The 17,478-nt window shown below is 54.4% G+C and overlaps 1 protein-coding gene across 1 annotated transcript; it reads right to left on the reverse strand.

The window, feature by feature from the left end:
* Positions 1-1,070: 1,070 nt before the first annotated feature.
* On the reverse strand, positions 1,071-14,704 carry SPINT1 (serine peptidase inhibitor, Kunitz type 1). The gene is made up of 11 exons (XM_058666074.1): positions 14,595-14,704; positions 13,880-14,412; positions 6,095-6,222; positions 5,758-5,896; positions 5,498-5,668; positions 5,337-5,363; positions 4,921-5,046; positions 4,792-4,842; positions 2,276-2,446; positions 2,095-2,142; positions 1,071-1,761 (listed from the first exon to the last, which is right to left on the reverse strand). Exons 2-11 carry the CDS (start codon positions 14,325-14,327, stop codon positions 1,556-1,558), a joined length of 1,515 nt encoding a protein of 504 aa, XP_058522057.1. The 5' UTR covers positions 14,328-14,412; positions 14,595-14,704; the 3' UTR covers positions 1,071-1,555.
* Positions 14,705-17,478: the final 2,774 nt, after the last annotated feature.

Raw genomic sequence — 17,478 nt, forward strand, 5'->3', positions numbered from 1 at the left:
GGCTCCTGGCTTCAGATCGGTGCAGCAGCGGCCGTTGTGGCTCACTTGGGGTGTGAATCATCAGATGGAAGATCTTCCTCTGTCTCTCCTCCTCTCTGTATATCTGACTTTGTAATAAAAAAAAAAATCTCAAATCAATTGATCAATATCGATCAATATTTGAAAAGCAAAAAAAAGAAACCCCTGAATGCTCACTTATACTATACCCCATTTCTAAAATTTTTGTTTGAAAGGCAGATTTTATAGAGAGGAGAGATGGAGAGAGGGAGAGTGGTCTCCCATCTGCTGGTCCACTCCCCAGATGACTGCAGCAGCCAGAGCTGAGTCAAACAGAAGCCAAGAGCACCCACACGGTGCAGGGTCCCAAGGCTTTGGGCCGTCCTAGACTGCTTTCCCAGGCCACAAGCAGGGAGCTAGATGGGGAGTGGAGCCCACAGGGCAGAGGATTAGCTACTGTGTTGGCTCCACTAAACCAAATTCTTAGTGATCAGCAGTGCTGGGCACAGTAGTTTATGGAAGGAACAAATTAGCAGGGTTGTTTTTGACACCTGGAGTTTGCTTGAAGTCATGCAGGGTGCATTTTGCAGTGGAGTCTGAGAGGTCAGAACCAGGGGAGGGCAACATTCCTGCCAAGCAGCCCAGGGAAATGGCCAGTGACCTGCATCCTGCCTGGTGGGGGAAGGGCCGGGGCTGGAGTGTGTGTGCACCCCTCCCCAACCACCCATTTACACCTGCAGTGTCTGGCTCCTGAACAGGAAGGGATCCAGCTTCCCCCCAACCCCAGGCCCCCACCCCTCCCCTCTGGTGGTCAAACCTGGCAGCTCTCTCTACCCTTAGGGCCTCAGCAGTTTCGGCAGAGGTGGGAAAACCTGTTTAACAGGGTGGCCAAAGCCTGAACCGGTCAGACAGGGCGGTCCCATCTCCCCCCAACCCCCAGCAACCTGTCCCTCTCCTGGAGTACACAACACAGGTAGAAACCCCACAAAAATTTTATTACTTGACAGGTGGGCAGTTGAGAGGGGGTGACTGGCGAGCCCTGTGGCGTTGTCAGGCCAGGCCAGTCCAGAAGGCAGGGAGGAGGAGAAGGCCAGGAGCCTCGTTCCTCTGCTTCCAGCCCAGGGGGAATTAAATAAACACAAAGCAACTCTGTACAGAGCCTGCAGCCTTGCTCCCGGCCCACTCCCGGGTGGAGTGGGAGTAGAGGGGCCGTGGAGGACAGGCCGGGTCCTTTGGCTTATGACAACCATTCCAGGCCCCTTCCCTGTGCTCAGGGCTGCACAGGGAACACGATTCCAACTGGCTCTGAAGTCTCAGGCAGCCGGCAGGCAAGCTTACTGCTTCTCCTGGTTTTCTTCTCTCTTGAGCTTTCCTGGGAGCAGCTGGCTCCAGTGCAGCAGAGGCTCCCCCAACAGGGGCCACAGCCCTGGTCTCGGAGACAGAGTGGGCCTGGGACACAGGCAGGCTGGGCCTGCTCCCTAAGCTGTCCCTGACCCAGGCTCCCATCTGGGCAGGCAGGATGCAAGGCCTCGTGAGAGCTGGTGAGCACACCCTGGGCTTACAGGGGGCGGGTGGTGTGGTTGTAGACCAGGTGCTCTGTGTCCTCGGTGGTGGAGACAGTGGAGCTGGCGGGCGTGGGTGGTGGGTGGTGGCGCCGCCTGCTGAAGCCCTTCTTCTGGTTCTTGAGGAAGAAGTAGCCCAGGACACCCGCTACTGCCACGATGCAGATGACCAGGAGCACAGCAATGGCCACCTCCACGGAGCCTGAGGGGAAGCAGGGCTCTCAGGACCTGCTTGTCTCTGCTCCGGCGAAGGGACCCAGCCAAACAGATGGCGGGCACATGGGCACCCAACTCAGCCGCCCAGGGCTGCTGAGTGGTGGCATGGCAGAGCTGGGGGAGGGGTCCCCGCGGCTCCACGTGCAGGCAGCTTGCAGGTCCAGGAGTAATCGGGCTGTCCCTGCCTCCCTCACCCACAGCAGACCCCTCCTATGTGATGGTGACATCCTGTCCCTGCAGGGAACCTCAGGATCCTTCTGTACCCAGGCTGAGGCAGCCACAAGCAACCACACAGAAGCAATCCCCTGAGCAGCCTTACCTGCAGTGGAAACAGAGCTTTCCCGCCGCAGCCCAAACACATCCTTCTCTGCCAAGGTGGGAGAGACAGCACTCAGCACCCAGGACCCCTCCCTGGCATCCACTCCCACCTCCCATTCCCAAACGCCTGGACCTCGGGACAAAGCCTTGGCCCTTCACAGCTCCATCCTGACCCCACTCACTGGAGATGCCCCTACAGGACTCAAGGCATTGCTGCTCATCCTCAAAGTTATTCTTGTTGCCGTGGCAGCCGCCGTAGGTGAAGCGGGCGCAATGCTCGGTGAAGGGGTTGTAGTACCAGCGTGGGATGCTCTCGTGGCACAGTCCTGTGTCTGGCTGTTCTACGCAGTGCCCTGGGGCATGGGGAGCACGCAGGGGCCTGTGAGCTGAGGCAGCTGTGGCTCAGGGGCCCTCCCCTCCTGCCGCCCCTCTGCAGCAGCTGGCTCACAGCCAGCATTACTCTAAGCCATGAAGACAAATCCAGGCTGAGGTGCCTAGCAATGTGAAATTCCCTGGTCCCACATATGCATTTGCTTAACAAGCATCTTCCTATTTTCTGATGGTGCCAAGGTCCCCATGACACTTGGGCAACTTGCAATTTCACATTACAAAAAAATTTTGTGGGGGAAAGGCAGTACCATGGCGCAACAGGCTAATCCTCCACCTTGTGGTACCAGTACCCCACACAGATGCTGGCTGGTATCCTGGCTGCTCCACTTCTGCTCCAGTTCTCTGTTTACGCTCTGGGAAAGCAGCAGAGGATGGCTCAAATCACTGGGACCCTACACCCATGCAGGAGGCTTCTGGCTTCAGATTGGCTCAGCTCTGACCACTGTGACCATTTGGGGAGTGAACCAAGGGATGGAAGACTTTCTCTATTTCTCTTCTCTGTAAATCTGTCTTTCAAACAAATTTTTAAAAATAACCTGTCACTATTTACGTTTTTTTCTTTTATTATTTATTCAAAGGCACAAAGAGAGTCAGATCTCCTATCTGCTGGTTCACTCTCCACATGCCCACAACAGCTGAAGCCAGGAGCCATGAACTGGATGGCTCCCACAGGGGTAGCCAGGACCCAAGTCCTTGAGCCATCTTCCTCGCTGCTCCTAAGGTGCACATTAGCAGAAAGCTGGAGTTGGAAACACAGTTGGGACTTGGATCCAGTTATTCTGATATAGTGGTCACAAACAGTGCCTTAACTGCCCTGCCAAATGCCTGGCATGGGCTTATATCATCTCCATATTCCTTTACTTCTATACATTGGTTCATCTCCTGCCCCTCAAAGGGTCTAGCTGAGGCCAGGGACTCGAAGCTCCATTTGGGTCTCCCCTCGGGGTACGGGGACTCAGATAATTTAGACCCACCTGCTGCCTCCCAGTATTTCGGCAGGAAGCTGGATCTGAAGCAGAGGGGTCCGGCAAGACTAGAGTCAGGCACTCAGTGCAGGGGGAAGGCATCCCAGGTGTGATTTAACACCGATGCCAAACACCTGCACTGTTTTATATTTTGAACAGAGGATTGGCCTCAGAGTCTGAGTCCTGGCAGGGAGCAGTACCCAGGCAAAACTGTCTTTATTGCTGCATGATGCTTATTTTTGTTGTTATTGTCCATTTGTGTGGAGTAACAGTGTGACCTGATGACTCTATTTCCCTTTCCTTGTTACACCGCGATAAAGCTAACTGCTGATCGTGTGACTGTTTACAGCCTCTCTTCAGAGATAGGTAAATAATGCTTACTTAACAAGGTACAGCATCACCTGGTCCAATGTGGTCAGCAGGCCGACTGTGGGAGGAGGGGCACTGCTGGGCCTCCAACCAGCCCCTTCTCCCCTGGCTGGAGGTCCCCATGCAGCTGGCCTGCCCTCTGTTCCCCGTGGTCCCAACCTTCCTCCCTCACTCCATTCCATCCTCCCTTTACTCCTCTTAAAAGTCCTCAGTTGGGACTTGTGCAGTGGTGTAGCATGCTAAGCCTTCCTCGATAATGCCAGCATCCCATATGGGTACCATTTCTAGTCCTGGCTGCTCTACTTCCCATCCAGCTCCCTGCTTATGGCCTGGGAAAGCAGCAGAGGATGGCTCAAGTCCCTGGGCCCCTGGACCTACATGGGAGACCCAGAAGAAGTTCCTGGCTCTGGGTCAGTTCAGTTGTGGACACTGCAGCCATTGGGAGAATAAACTAGTGAATGGAAGATCTCTTTGTCTCTCCCAATTTTTTTGGCTTTCAGCTAAAAGAAAAAAATTTCCTCCTGTTAACTTGGAAATTAGGGGAAGGCACTAAAGCACTATTGGGACTTTGCCCTCTTCAGTAAACCTGTTCCCCTGCATCTGGTGGCCTGACTGTCCAGTGCTGAGCTGGGCCTTAGCTGGGCTTAATCTGAACTTGGGTGTCACCAGTGGTTTTCCACTTACTATAGAGATGTGTGAAATGCCCTTGTCAACATACTAAGGGTAAGAAGGTATTTGGCCAAATATGTCGCAACTGAGTGACAGGTGGTGGGCATGGCTTAAGTGACAAAGTTGTTCAGAGAATAAGTGATGCTGAGGAAACCAGGGCCACAGAAGGGGGCTTGGCCAGGGGCTGAGCAGCGCCCACATCCTGGCACACAAAGCCCCTGAAGGAGGGGCAGTGCTGCACAGAACATGGGGGGATAGCAGTGCCAGCATCTGCCCTGACCCAGGCCATTTGGGGAGGCTCGCACCTTTGACGCCGGTGAATTGGATTCTCTGGAGCTCATCGAAGCCACTGGTGTCTGCAGAGGTGAAAGGTCACACACTCAGGGCCGTCACAGGTCTCCCAGGGTTCCACCCCCCCATCCCCCAGGGCTCACATTTTTCACAGGTGGCTTCATCAGAGGCATCCGGGCAGTCAGGAGTGTCATCACACTCCAGGAAGCTGTCGATGCAGCAGCCGTTACTGCAGTGGAACTGATTGGGGCGACAGGTGCCGGAGCAGTCTGGATGGGGGTGGGGGTGGGGATGGGGTCAGCACAGAGCAAGTACCAGGGGTCCTTCATCTACCTACCCTGCCTGGGCCTTGTGACATGCCCTGTCTTCTCTTCCCACTGACCCTGGTGCCTCCTACTGGGAAACGGGGCACCAACTCAGGCAGCAGCAGGATGGTGGGTTGGCAGGGGTTGCTGTGTCTGCTGTCCTTTCACATGCCATGATGGGAGAAATGGTTTGGGCAAAGGTGGGCTGGGGACCTGGAGGGGGTGATGGTGAGAAGGAGAGAAGCAAAGCCCACCTGGATGGTGCCTTTCTATCACAGGGCCTGGGAGAGAGAGAGAGAGAACAGAGAAATCACAGGGGGCTCCAGCAGAAATGTGACAGTGAGGTGGCTGAGAAAGGGGACTCCCACTCCCTCCCTGGAGGAAAGCCACTTGGAGCGCCCCGACGCAGGCCCACCTTGCACACCCCGGCAGGCCAGCATGCACTCTCTCTCCCGCAGGTAGTTGTTCTTGTTGCCTGCGCAGCCTCCATAAATGAACCTCTTGCAAATCTGTTCCTTGGGGTCATAATACCAACGGGGAAAGGCGCCCCGGCAGCGGCCCACCTTGCTGGATGCAAGGCAATAGTCTGGGGGTAGGAGAGCTTGTGAGGGGCACCTGCAGTGGGCAGCCAGCAGAGTGAGCGGCCCCAGGCATTGCCTCCCCGGCCTCCCTCACCTTCAGTCTGTTTGGCTGTTAGCACGGTGACCGAGATGTTGGCCGTGTTCTCTGACTGGTCTGAGCCAGTCATGGTCAGCTGGAACAGGTACGTGCCTTCCTTGAGTCCCCACAGCTCCACCTCGTCCAGACCGTTTTTCTATACACACGAGTGGCCATCAGGCTTGGGCTGCCCCAGGCCCTGGTGGCCACTGGGCACACCCTTCCCCACGTCCTGGGGAAGACACAGGGATGTGGCATGGAGCTGCATCCTTGGCTTCTCTCCCTCCATGGCATCCAGAGCCTCAGGCAGGGACCCCGGGGGTGCTGGGGTGGGCGTGGTAGCCCAGAGTCTCACCTTGACCATTACATCCGAGTCACCCTGCAGCAGGTGCCAGTCTGAACCATCCACATCCTTCAGGACTATCGGCTCCTGGAGCTGTACCTTCAAGTCAGTACCAGCCCACGTCTTGGGGATCCAGGCTTCTGGATGAAAAATCAATTCAAACTCAACAGACCAGGTTTCTTCTGGCAGGGAAAGCAAGGGAGTACCAGCCTGACCTTGGTTGACCTAGGACTCTGCATGGGGTGCAGGCAGGAGCTCACACCAAGCCCAGCTTCTTGCTCTTCATTTCTAGACTTCACATCTTTAGTACAAAGAAGTGCTTACAGACTACCCAAGTCTACTTTCTGAAGTAAATTATCAAATGGCATGTGTCACTGGCTCCCACATATAGGCTTGGGGATGGGCACTTGATCCTATATTCTATAAAAAACAGGTAATTGTACTAATTGCTTTTTAAACATTAAGGCAGCAATTTTTACATTTGTTTAAAAGGTAAGGCTATCTTCCTTTCTTTTTTAAAGATTTATTTACTTACCTGAAAGGCAGTTACAGAGAGAGGTCTTCCACCCATTGACTCACTCCCCAGATGTCGTGAGGGTCAGAGCTGCGCCAGGCCAAAACCAGGAGGTTCTTCTGGGTCTCCCATGTGGGTGGCAGGGGTTCTAAGCACTTGGGTCATCTTTGCTTTCCTGGGTCATTAGCAGGGGACTGGACTGGAAGTAGAACAGCTGGGACTTGAACTGGTACCTCATAGGATAGCAGTATTGCAGGCAATGGCTTTATCCAATGCAACGCCAAACTCAGAATTTTTTAAATTTTTCAAAATTTGAGAGGAAGGGAACCTGGTGTGATGTCTAGTATCTAGATCTTCCCCTTACAAGCACGGGGATCCCATATGAGCACCAGTTCATATCCTGACTACTCTACCTCCCACCCAGGTCCCTGTGCGGCCTGGGAGGGTAGCAGAGGATGGCCCAAAGCCTTGGGATCCTGCACCTGTGCGGCAGACCCAGAGGAGGCTCCTGATCAACTCAGCTCTGCCTGCTTGGAGAGTGAAGCAGAGGATGGCAGATATATCTTTCTGTCTCTCCTCTCTGTAAAAGTCTGCCTTTCCAATAAAATAAAAACAAACAAATCTTTCAAAACTGAGAGGAAAAAAAGTAGATAGAGTTGTAGCCACTGGTTTACTCCCCAGATGCCTGCAATGGCTCTTTTTTTTTTTTTTTTTTTTTTGTTAAAGCTGTATGTTTTATGTGAAAGGCAGTTGAGAGACAGAGAGACCCTCCATCTGCTGACTCACTCTCCAGATAGCCACAATGGCTAGAGTTGAGCCAACCTAAATGCAATGGCTCTTTATGTGTGTGTATGTGCTGGGGAGGTGAGGCCCTGAGTTGAGGGGCAGCCAGGGTCAAGGCAGGTGCTAGCAGTTAACAACTCCACCCAGACATCCCATGTGAGTGGCAGGGACCCAATGTATAAGCCATCCCCTGCTACTAATAGGGTGTGTGTTAGCAGGAAGCTGGAATTGGAAACAGCCAGGTTTTGAACTTCGACACTTTGATAGAAAATGATTATTCATTTATTAAAAGGCAGAGAAGGTCCAGCATTGTAGCCTAGTGGCTAAAGTCTTCACGTTGCATGCACCACTGGGATCTCATACGAACACCTGACTGCTCGTCCTGACTGCTCCACTTCCCACCCAGCTCCCGTTTGCCACCTGGGAAAGCAGCAAAAGCAGTCAAGGATGGCCCAAAGCCTTGGAACCCTGCACCTACATGGGAGACCTAGTAGAGGCTCCTGGCTTCGGATTGGCTCAGCTCAGGCTGTTGAGGCCACTTGGGGAGTGAACCAGCAGACTCTTCCTGTTTCTTCTTCTCTCTGTAAATCTGCCTTTCCATAAATGAATGAATGAATAAATAAATAAGTACACAATCTTAAAAAAGAGAGAAATAAAGTGAGCGATTTCTCCATCTGCCAGTTCACTCTCCAAATGCCTTTAACAGTGGAGCCTGGGCCAGACCACAGCTGGAAGCCAGGAATTTCATTCTGGTCTCCCACATGGGTGGCAGGAACTCAAGTATTTATGCTAACGTCCACTACCTTCCAGTCACATTAGCAGGAAATTGGACTAGCAGCAGAGGAAGGCAGTCTAGCGTGGGTGTAGGTGGCCCAAGCAGTGGAGTAGACTGCTGTGTCCCATTGTGTGGCCCCAGTAACTATTTTCAAGTGGCTAGCCAGTCACGGCAACTCAGGGTTAAGTGGCCATGGGAAGAGGGGCCTCTGCCACCTCAGATTCCACTGTTGAGTTTCAAGACAACGACTTGAAAACAACTCAGGCTAGGGGAGAGGGAGATCAGCACAAACTTGACTCTTGCTCTCTTGTTCCTCTGCAGCTCACTTCTTCACGTCTGACTTTCTGCTGCATGCGCAAGGGAAGCCCGTGACCGTGGTTCCCTGAAATAAAGGCCATCTACATTCTTAAAAAAAAAAAACTTGACTCTTGCCTGTAGCAGGTGGAATGATGGTCCCAAAAGCTGCATCCACATATGACCCTAGAACCACGAATGTGAATGCACTCGGAATGAGTCTTTGCAGAAATGATTAAGTAAAGGGTCTCCAGGTAACATCATCTGGGATTCTTTGGGTAGGCCCTAAATTAAACAAGAGTCAATTAAGAACAGAGAGCTGAAAGGGGACTTGGGGAATAGTGCTGTGCTACAGCAGGTAAAGCTGCAGCTTGCAATGCCAGCGTCCCATATGGAAGCCAGTTTCAGTCCCGGCTGTGTGATTTCTAAGCCAGCTCCCTGCTTATGTGCCTTATCCTACAGGGCAGCTAAGACCAAAGCAATGAAGGGTAGCCTAAGTGCTTAGGCCCCTGGGAGACCTGAAAGAAGTTCCTGGCTCCCTCCTGGACCAGGCCTGGCTGTTGTAGAGATTTGGGGAGTAAGCCAGCAGTGCAAAGATCTCTGTCTCTCCCCCTCTCTCTGTAATAATGCTTTTAAAATAAAAATTTCAAAAAATAATCCATTAAATAAAAAATAAACAGAAGGAAGGAAAGAAGAGAGAAATAGACCATGTAAAGACCGGGGCAAAGGCTAGAGAGATGTAGCCACAAGTCAAGAGACCGGTGTGGTCACCAAAGCAGGAAGATGAGGGGTGCACACTGTGGCACAGTGGGTTAAGCCCCAGAGTGTCAGTGTATGTAATAGCACTCTCCCTTCTGTTGCAGCTTGTCGATCCTGCATTTTGGAAGTAGCAGACCCATCAGGCCCCTAGCACCCACATGGGAGACAAAGATGGAGCTTCTGGTTCCTGGCTCAGCTTCACCCAGCTCTGGTTCATGCAGGCACTTGGGGAGTGAACTGCGGGATGAAAGATATCTGTCTCCTTCGACCTCACTCTCTCTCTCCCTCTGCTTTCCAAGTAATGATAATAAAGAAAGAAGCTGGGAGAGTCAAGGAAGGATTTGGACACTGTGATTTTGGACTTCTGGCCTCTGGAATTAAGAGAAAAAAATGTCCATTTCTTAAGCTACCTAGTCTGTCCTAATGATAAGAGCTGCAGGAAAATGAGACACTACCCTGAGGGTATGACAGTCCGACAGGGCAGATAAGACCTAGAGTCTGGAGCAACACAGGGAGATGGGCCTACACCTGGGGTCTACAGACCTGAGGCTTTGTGTGGGCAAGACAAGGGCAGTCAGAGAACCGGGAGGGGTGAGGGGGAGCACTTCTTTGTGATTGTTTGGCTGTGGGCAAGAACACAGGCTGCTGAGGATGGTGGAAGACAGGAGAGGCCAGGGCAGGTCAGGGATTCACTGGGTGGGGCAGACCTCAAGACCCCTGGGAAGGAGGTGGCTCTGTCATGAGCCCAGAGCGGGTGCGTTGGGAAGACACAATGCTGGGTGCAGTAAGTCAGGTGCAGAGGCATTCCACAAACCTGTACTTACTTGTATGCGGACACGCAAAAGCTGACCACACAGACCTAGGCGCGAAACGGTGGCAACCAGAGCCTGGGAGGGTGTGGGGGCCAGAGGAGGAAGGGTAACAAATGTTCCCTATAGGAGACAACCCTGGTCCACAGCAAGTACTGGAAGATTTCAGTACAGTTAGCAAATGGCTCTCCACACAGAGAAATGGGAAGTGGCCCAGGTAATGGATGTGCATTCAGCCACGATCCGATGGTCACCACGGTCCCCAGGACTATCCAATGCTGACATATCAACTCAGAATTCTGGGTGGGGGCAGGCAGCACTGTGGCCCAGTTTTTGTTCTTGTTCTCGCTTCATGCACACTGAGGGGGTGGCTGTCTGTGCACAGTGAGTCGAACGGCAGCTTGGGACCCCTAACCCTTCCAGAGTGCCCTGATCGCTTCCCTTATCCTTTCCAATCCAGCTCTGATGGTGAGTACCTGGGACGCTACAGATGGTAGCAGTGCTTACACCCCTGCCACCCGTGTGGGGGCCCTGGATGGAGTTCCAGGCTCCTGGTTTCAGGCTGGCCCAGTCCCCACTGATGTGGTCATTTGGGAAATTAACAAAATGATTTAAGATTTCTCTGTCCCTCCACCTTGCAAATGGAGTAAGTAAAACTCCAGTTGCTTCACTTCCAATCCAGCTTCCTGGCTAATGTGCCTGGGAAGGCAGTGAGGGTGGCCCTTGCTACTTTTATGGGAGACCTGGATAGAGTTCCAGGTTCCTGGCTTGGACCTGACCAGCCTCACCGTTGTAATCTGTGAGTGAATCAGCAGATGAGAAGATCTCTCCCTCTCTCTGTAACTGCCTTTTAAATAAATTAATTTTAAAAAATAAGTATTTTTTTAAAGTTTCCTTGTGTTGTTGGTTACATAATTTGTACCTCAATTTGTATCATTTGTGTAACCAGCCAACCAGTCTGTCCACCCTCCATGCTGCCTTAAGGTTTATTACTGACCCAGTATCCAAGGCTGTGCTGACAGACGCCGAGATCCTTGAGAATTCTCAGGATCTAAACAGTACTACAGCTAAGAGCTGGCCCCTTGTTGTTTCATACACCTGTCAGCTGGGCCGCAGGACATATTCCTGTCAGCGGAAGCCTGCCAGGGTCGCCCGCAGCTTTCACAGACTCGGCCGAGCTGCCTGCCATAGAGATCAGTTCAAGTGTAAGAGCAGTGCAGAGGAAGCAGCAGAAGACAGCTGGCAGGAGGTGAGTCACAGGCATTCCTTTCCCATGAGGCGTGGTGGGGGAGGGGGGCTCGCAGGAGCTGGGTTACAAAGGTGAACAGACCAGGACCCATGGTGCAGGTGCCCAGGGTGCGGGTGTGTGGAGGGAGGCTTCACCCAGAAGCATGTCAGATGACAGAGGTCTGCCACACCCAGGAAAGAGGGGCTAGGTTCCAAGAATGTCAGAGCCAGGAGACAGGTGGACCAAGTGGGAGAGCCCAGCTAGCACAGTGAGCCGGGAGGGCCTCTCTTGTTGCATTTCACAGAAAACACTTAGCTGTGTAAAACTGGGAAAGCAGGTGGAGCGTGTCCCAGCATGTGGACAGCCGCAGACTGGGCCCCCAGGGCAGCAGTGACAGGTGCAGTGATGACAGGACCTTCCAGCTCTGTGCTCTGCAAGCCCCAGGCCTGGGGACCAAGGGACACATGTGCTGCCCCACCTATCCCTTCTTCTCCTTCCCAAAAGAGCAAAGGCTAGAAGGGTGATAAAACTAGTCCTCGCCCATCTGCCAGTCCCCAGGCCATCTCCAGGGAAACAGACTCCTCCTCCTAAGCCACACCTGCACAGGAAAGAGGGGGAAAGCCAAGGGGTGGGGCCTGCAGCTGTAGGAGTTCAAACTGGACCAGTCTAGCCTGGCCTGGCCACTGGCAGGGTTGGGGGAGGACACACACACTCATCCTCCCCATGGCAGAATTTCCCTATCAAAGACAAAAATAAAGGTTTAGGGGGCAGACCTTTGCCCCTAGTGGGACACCCCTAACCCATACTGGAGTTCATCAGTTTGAGTCCCGGCTCTGTTCCTGGCTAGAGCCGCCAGCCCACACGGGAGAACCGTACTGAGTCCAGGGCTTGGTCAGGCCGTAGCTGCTCTGGGCATGCCGGGAGGGAACCCACAGATGGCAGCACATGCTCCCTCTCTGTTTCTCAAATAAATACTTCACTGAAAATTTGGAAAGAGAATTAGAGGTTTAGAAGCTGTGTGCCCAGCCCACCTTGTTGCCTTCGTCTACCCTTGCATTTAGTAGCTACCTTCACAGCTCTGCTATAACCCACTCTAACCTCTCAGGCAGGGCTTGGGTGACAGTGGACCCCTGGATGCACATATAGCTTCCTCCAGGTGCCTGAGAAGGTGTGGAATGGTCTGGAGTCCACACTCAGCCACAAACCTTCCTAACTCCTCCACACCTCCCTGGAAATCCCCACTCCACCCTATCTGGTGCATTGGAGGCCAGTCCTGGGGATTTCCAGATAGAGGAGCCCCCAAAGCTGATTCCCCAGTTCTGGCCAAGAGTGGGGCTCCCACAGGCCTCTGTGGGAGTGGGAAGCACACGGGCAGCTCACACAAGAGTCAATACCACCTACGTACACTTGCTGTCGCTTCCTTGTGGAACAGGCTCTAGCCCTGCTCCAGCAGGTGGTGGCCCTGCCAGCTCTGCTCCCTAACCCCCGGGATCCGGGAGAGCTGCTGGAGGGAAGGGAGAGACGAGGACCCTCAGTGAGAGAGACACTGGTTTGCTTGGGAAGACTGTCGGTCCTCTGCTGTGTAAACCAGGACAACCTGCGGGTGGACTCCACCTGGCCTGGGCATCTGGACTGTGTTATCTGCTGCGCTGTCAGGGGTCAGAAGGTCAGGGTACCACCAGCAAAGTGCAGGGTTTGTGGTCATCTCCTAGGGTGAAGACCAATTTTAACCATGTACTACACTGCCATCCTGGGCAAATGATCTACCTAAAACATTGGGGACGGCCAACAGCACCCTTTCCGGGGTGACACGAGGTCCAAGGCAATTAACAAGATGCCTTGGTGCCCCATCTGACCAGTGCCAAATGGGAGAGGAGCTTGGGGGTCGGGGGAGAGTCCTGGGCCTCCAGTGTGCCTCCTTCCAGGAAGCAAACAAGACAAGCAGCTGTCCTAGCTGCCAAATCCTAGGTAGGGAGAGCCCTGCCTGGATCACGTGTGCTACACACACACACACACACACCTGCCTGCACAGCTGATGGCCCTCCCCGAGCAGGGATACATGCCAGCCAGCTGACTCACCCGGCAAACCTTCACTTCCAAGCCAGGAACCCCTAGGCTACTGTGCCCACCAGCTGGCCTCTCTATCGAGGTCAGCCCCAGACTGGTTATGCTCCTTCATTCCAGGGTCTAGCAGTTCTCTCCCTGGACTTCCAAAAGGCCTGTTGGCTCCCAGGAAGCAGAGGGATGAGAACAGTTCCCACATCCCCACCCCGGTAGAGGGGACACAGCCTTCTGGTGCACAGGACAGCACTCAGTTGGGATGCCCTGGGAGGTGCAAGGCTACCTACAGAGGCCTCCGTCCTAGTCCGAACCTATGGGGCCACAGGCCAGGCTTCAGGAGGAGCTGATCCCTCTCCCGCGGACATCCATAGCAGAAGGCCTCCCTGTGCGCCCCAGGCCCTCATCAAGAAGTTCCAGCTCTGGGACGGCCCCTGTCTTTTTGTGTGCCACCCATGCTACCTACGGTTAGGAAGAGGCTGGACTCTCCTCCCTAATTCCTTCTCAACGTTCGCTGGCCCTGAACTCCACAACCCAACCCTGCCGCCCTCTGCGCCTCCTGGCTCTTCCTCCTTACCACCCAAGCCCTGCAACCGTGGGTCGCGATAGGAGCTGTACACCTCCTGCGAGAGGTAGTTGACGAAGCCCTCCCTGGGCGCGAACTTGCACACGAAGTTATGTTCATAGAGGCAGTCCATCAGGAAGCAGGCGGCCACGGCGTCCGCCCCGCCACCGGGCTGCAACTCCACCAGCGCCAGGTTGCAGTTCTGGGTTTCGCAGCAGGCGAGTACGCAGTCCCAGCTGTGAGTCACCATACGGGAGCCCCAGGAGGTGGCCCCGTGGCTGACCGAGGCGTTGATGTCCAGCACAAAGTCAGGTACCCTGGCGGTAAAGCGTTCCCGGCAGGTGGCTCCTCCGGGCGGCGCGGGTGAAGGCCCAGCCTCGATGCCTTGGAGGCCGAGCGCACACAGGAGCCACAGGACGACGGCGAAGATTCTGGCCGGGGCGCGGGGGGCGCGAGCCATCGTTCTCCCGGGGGCCGTCGCCCTCCTTCCCACGGGGGGGTCACCTTCACCCTGCGGGCTGCTGGGTTCCAAGGCTTCTAGTGACCTGGAAGAGGGAGGGGACGGAGGAGGAGACACACCTGATCAGCCCGGGAGACTCCGAAGGAGGCGGGACAAGCCGGAGGAAGTGGGATGGGGGGCACGGAACGGGCCGGCCCCTCTCATATACAGCCCGAGATCCGGCCGTTCACAGACCCAGGCAGGTGAGTCGCGCAGGAGCGCACGTACCCGGACACACGCAGGAGCGCGGAACAAAGACGCCACCATGTTCTGAACCCGCCCTGCCTCCGCCTCGCGCTCTGGGGCCCCGGTTACCTGCGCAGGTGAGTGGGGTGGAGTCGGATCTTCTGGGGTTCCGGTCCCGGCTTCCAGCGCGGCTCCCGCCGCTGCTTCCGCCCCGGTGCCGGGTGCCCAGTCGACCGGCCGCCTCCTCTCCGCAGTTTCTGGTGAAACTGAGTCAGCTCGGCCGGGGCGGGGCGGACATTAACCCGAGCGCCGGCGGCCCCGCCCAGGCCCGGTGAGCCTCGGCCGGCCCATCCCGGCTCGACTTCCTCCTGGGTCCGCCCCGCGGCATCCTGGCCCGCGGAGGAGCTGGGATGTCTGTGTAGCGGGGGCTCCGGGGGCGTCCCGCCCAGGGCCGCCTGGGTCGCCTGGAGGCTGCTCCACACAGGATCTCCCAGATGTACACACCTCCCGCGTCCCAGAAATGCATCTCAAAGTCTGAGAGACTGCAGCCATATCGGCCCCCTACTATACCGGGCTCTGGGGCAGCTGCTTCCCGCATTCCCTCCTACAGACCCAGCCCCAGGCCCCAGCGAACTTGCGGAGGCGCTGGCCGGGGGGGGGGGGGGGGGGGGGGAGGCGGGAGGCACAGGAACAGTAGACAGCCAGGTGCCAGCCATCTCGGAGATGTTGGTATTTCAGGGTTGACCTAAGCTGTGTGGCTGTACCCGTTGCTCGAGACTGGGGTATTGGGTGTGTACTGCGGGGTAGAGACCCTTGCTAGCCCCTGGGAAGCCCCTGTCGCTGCCAACCTGGAGGGGGAAGCCATGGGCTTGGCGGTTCCCCTCTGTGTCCTTCCCACCCCTTCTGGTTCCCTTGGCGACTCTGACTACCCATTTCCCAGCTGCCCACTTCCTGGAGCCCAGTTCCCCTTGTTTCCCGCACAAAGCCGGGGATCCTGGCCCATTCTTTCGGTGAACTGCCTTGGGCACCACCTGGAGAGTCTGCCCTTCCCAAAGGCACCCATTACTTAAGACCAATTTATTGTTCCTCCCAGGTGAAGTGCTCTTCAAAAAAGGTTTGAAACAGTGGGAAAAGATCTTCCGTCGGCTGGTTCACTTCCCAAATGGGCAACAACTGGGACAGGACTAGACAGACTCCAGAAGCTTCAGGGCATCTCACGTGGGTGGTAGGAACCTAATTACTTGGTGCCATCTTTCCTTGCTTTTCCAGGGACATTTGCTGGGAGCTGGACCAGAATTGGAGGAGCTGGGACTTGAACTTCTGATCATTTGAGATGCTAGCACTGCAGGTGTCAGCTTGACCTTGTTGTATGAAGAGTTCTTTTTTTAAAAAAAGATTTATTTATTTTTATTGGAAAGGCAGATATACAGAGAGAAGGAGAGACAGAGAAGATCTTCCATCCGATGGTTCACTCCCCAAGCAGCTGCAATGGCTGGAGCTGAGCCAATCTGAAGCCAGGAACCTCTTTCATGTCTCCCACACGGGTGCAGGGACCCAAGGCTTTGGGTCATCCTCAACTGCTTTCCCAAGCCACAAGCAGGGAGTTGGATGGAAAGCGGGGCCACCAGGATTAGAACTGGGATCCCTGCACGTTCAAGGTAAGGACTTTAACCATTAGGCTATCACTCTGGGCCCTATATGAAGGGTTCTTAAAGATCACTCTACAGAGAATGGTTGGTCCTGTTCATGCTTTCCCACAGAAGCAGGCTCTGTACCTTCTCAGGACAGAGCATCCCTGGCCCAGTGGGAACTTCCCAGTCGCTTGCCTAGCGTGGGTTTTCTGCAATCTGGCTGCCAAACACCATTTTCCTAGTTGAACAGCAGCATCCCTCAGTTGCCACTTCACGGAGTCAGGTCTGTCTGCCTTTCTCTGGGTTTACTGGGGTTTTCCACAACCTCTGGAATGGTGATGGCCATGATGGTCATGTCCGGAAGAAAGGAAGTTGTGAGTTAATTCCTATCTTCCCCAGCAGCTTACACCCACACACGCTCATACAGAGGGATGTTGCCTTCTGATGGGGTTTCATTACCACAGGGCTGTCATTACGCCATGAGGTACATCATCCCAGACACCTACATTTATCAAGCAGTCAGGATGCCCAGGTCCTATTCCCAAAAGCACTTCTCATGGAACATCCTGCATACTCCAAACCAAGAGAGGAGGTACCACTTTACAATCCCATTTTACAGATAAGCAAACATGCTCAGGCAAGTGGACTTGTCAGGTCCCAAGTTACGAGGTGGAATGGGGATGGGAGCCCACGCAGGCCAACTCCTTGCTTTGGTGCCTAAACATAGGGTTTTATGGCGCCTGCAACTCTGAATTCATCTGGAAGTTCTACCGTCACTACAGACTCACTCCGCTTGCCTGGAACAGAAACTTGTTTTTGGGGGTGAGCAATGTGATGCAGCAGGTGAAGTCACTGCCCAGGACACCTACATCCAAGGAGTACGTGACTTGAGATCTGATACTCCACGCTCCCTATCCAGCTTCCTGCTAATGCTCCTGGGAGACAGTAAGTGACAATGACAGTACCTGGCTCCCTGCCACTCATGTGGGTCAGTCAGACACAGTTCCTGGCTCCTGGCCTTGGCTTGGCCCAACCCTAGGAGGCATTTTGGAAATGAACTAGCAGATGAAAGATCTTTCTGTATGTGACTTTGACTTTTTTTTCTTTTTTTAAAGATTTATTTTATTTTATTACAAAGTCAGATATACAGAGAGGAGGAGAGACAGAGAGGAAGATCTTATGTCTAATAATTCACTCCCCATGTGAGCACAATGGCTGGTGCTGCGCCGATCTGAAGCCAGGAGCCAGGAACCTCTTCCAGGTCTCCCACATGGGTGCAGGGTCCCAAGGCTTTG

The sequence above is a fragment of the Ochotona princeps genome, chromosome 6 (assembly GCF_030435755.1).
Source record: "Ochotona princeps isolate mOchPri1 chromosome 6, mOchPri1.hap1, whole genome shotgun sequence".
In the NCBI taxonomy this organism is placed as follows: Eukaryota; Metazoa; Chordata; class Mammalia; order Lagomorpha; family Ochotonidae; genus Ochotona; species Ochotona princeps.

Excerpts from the sequence above, each read along its gene's own strand:
- SPINT1 (XM_058666074.1), bottom strand. The coding sequence starts at position 14,327 with ATGGCTCGCGCCCCCCGCGCCCCGGCCAGAATCTTCGCCGTCGTCCTG. Across the intron at positions 5,669-5,757 it reads AACAGCCAAACAGACTGAAG|ACTATTGCCTTGCATCCAGC; the intron begins GTGAGGGAGGCC and ends TCCTACCCCCAG. Across the intron at positions 5,047-5,336 it reads GATAGAAAGGCACCATCCAG|ACTGCTCCGGCACCTGTCGC; the intron begins GTGGGCTTTGCT and ends ACCCCCATCCAG.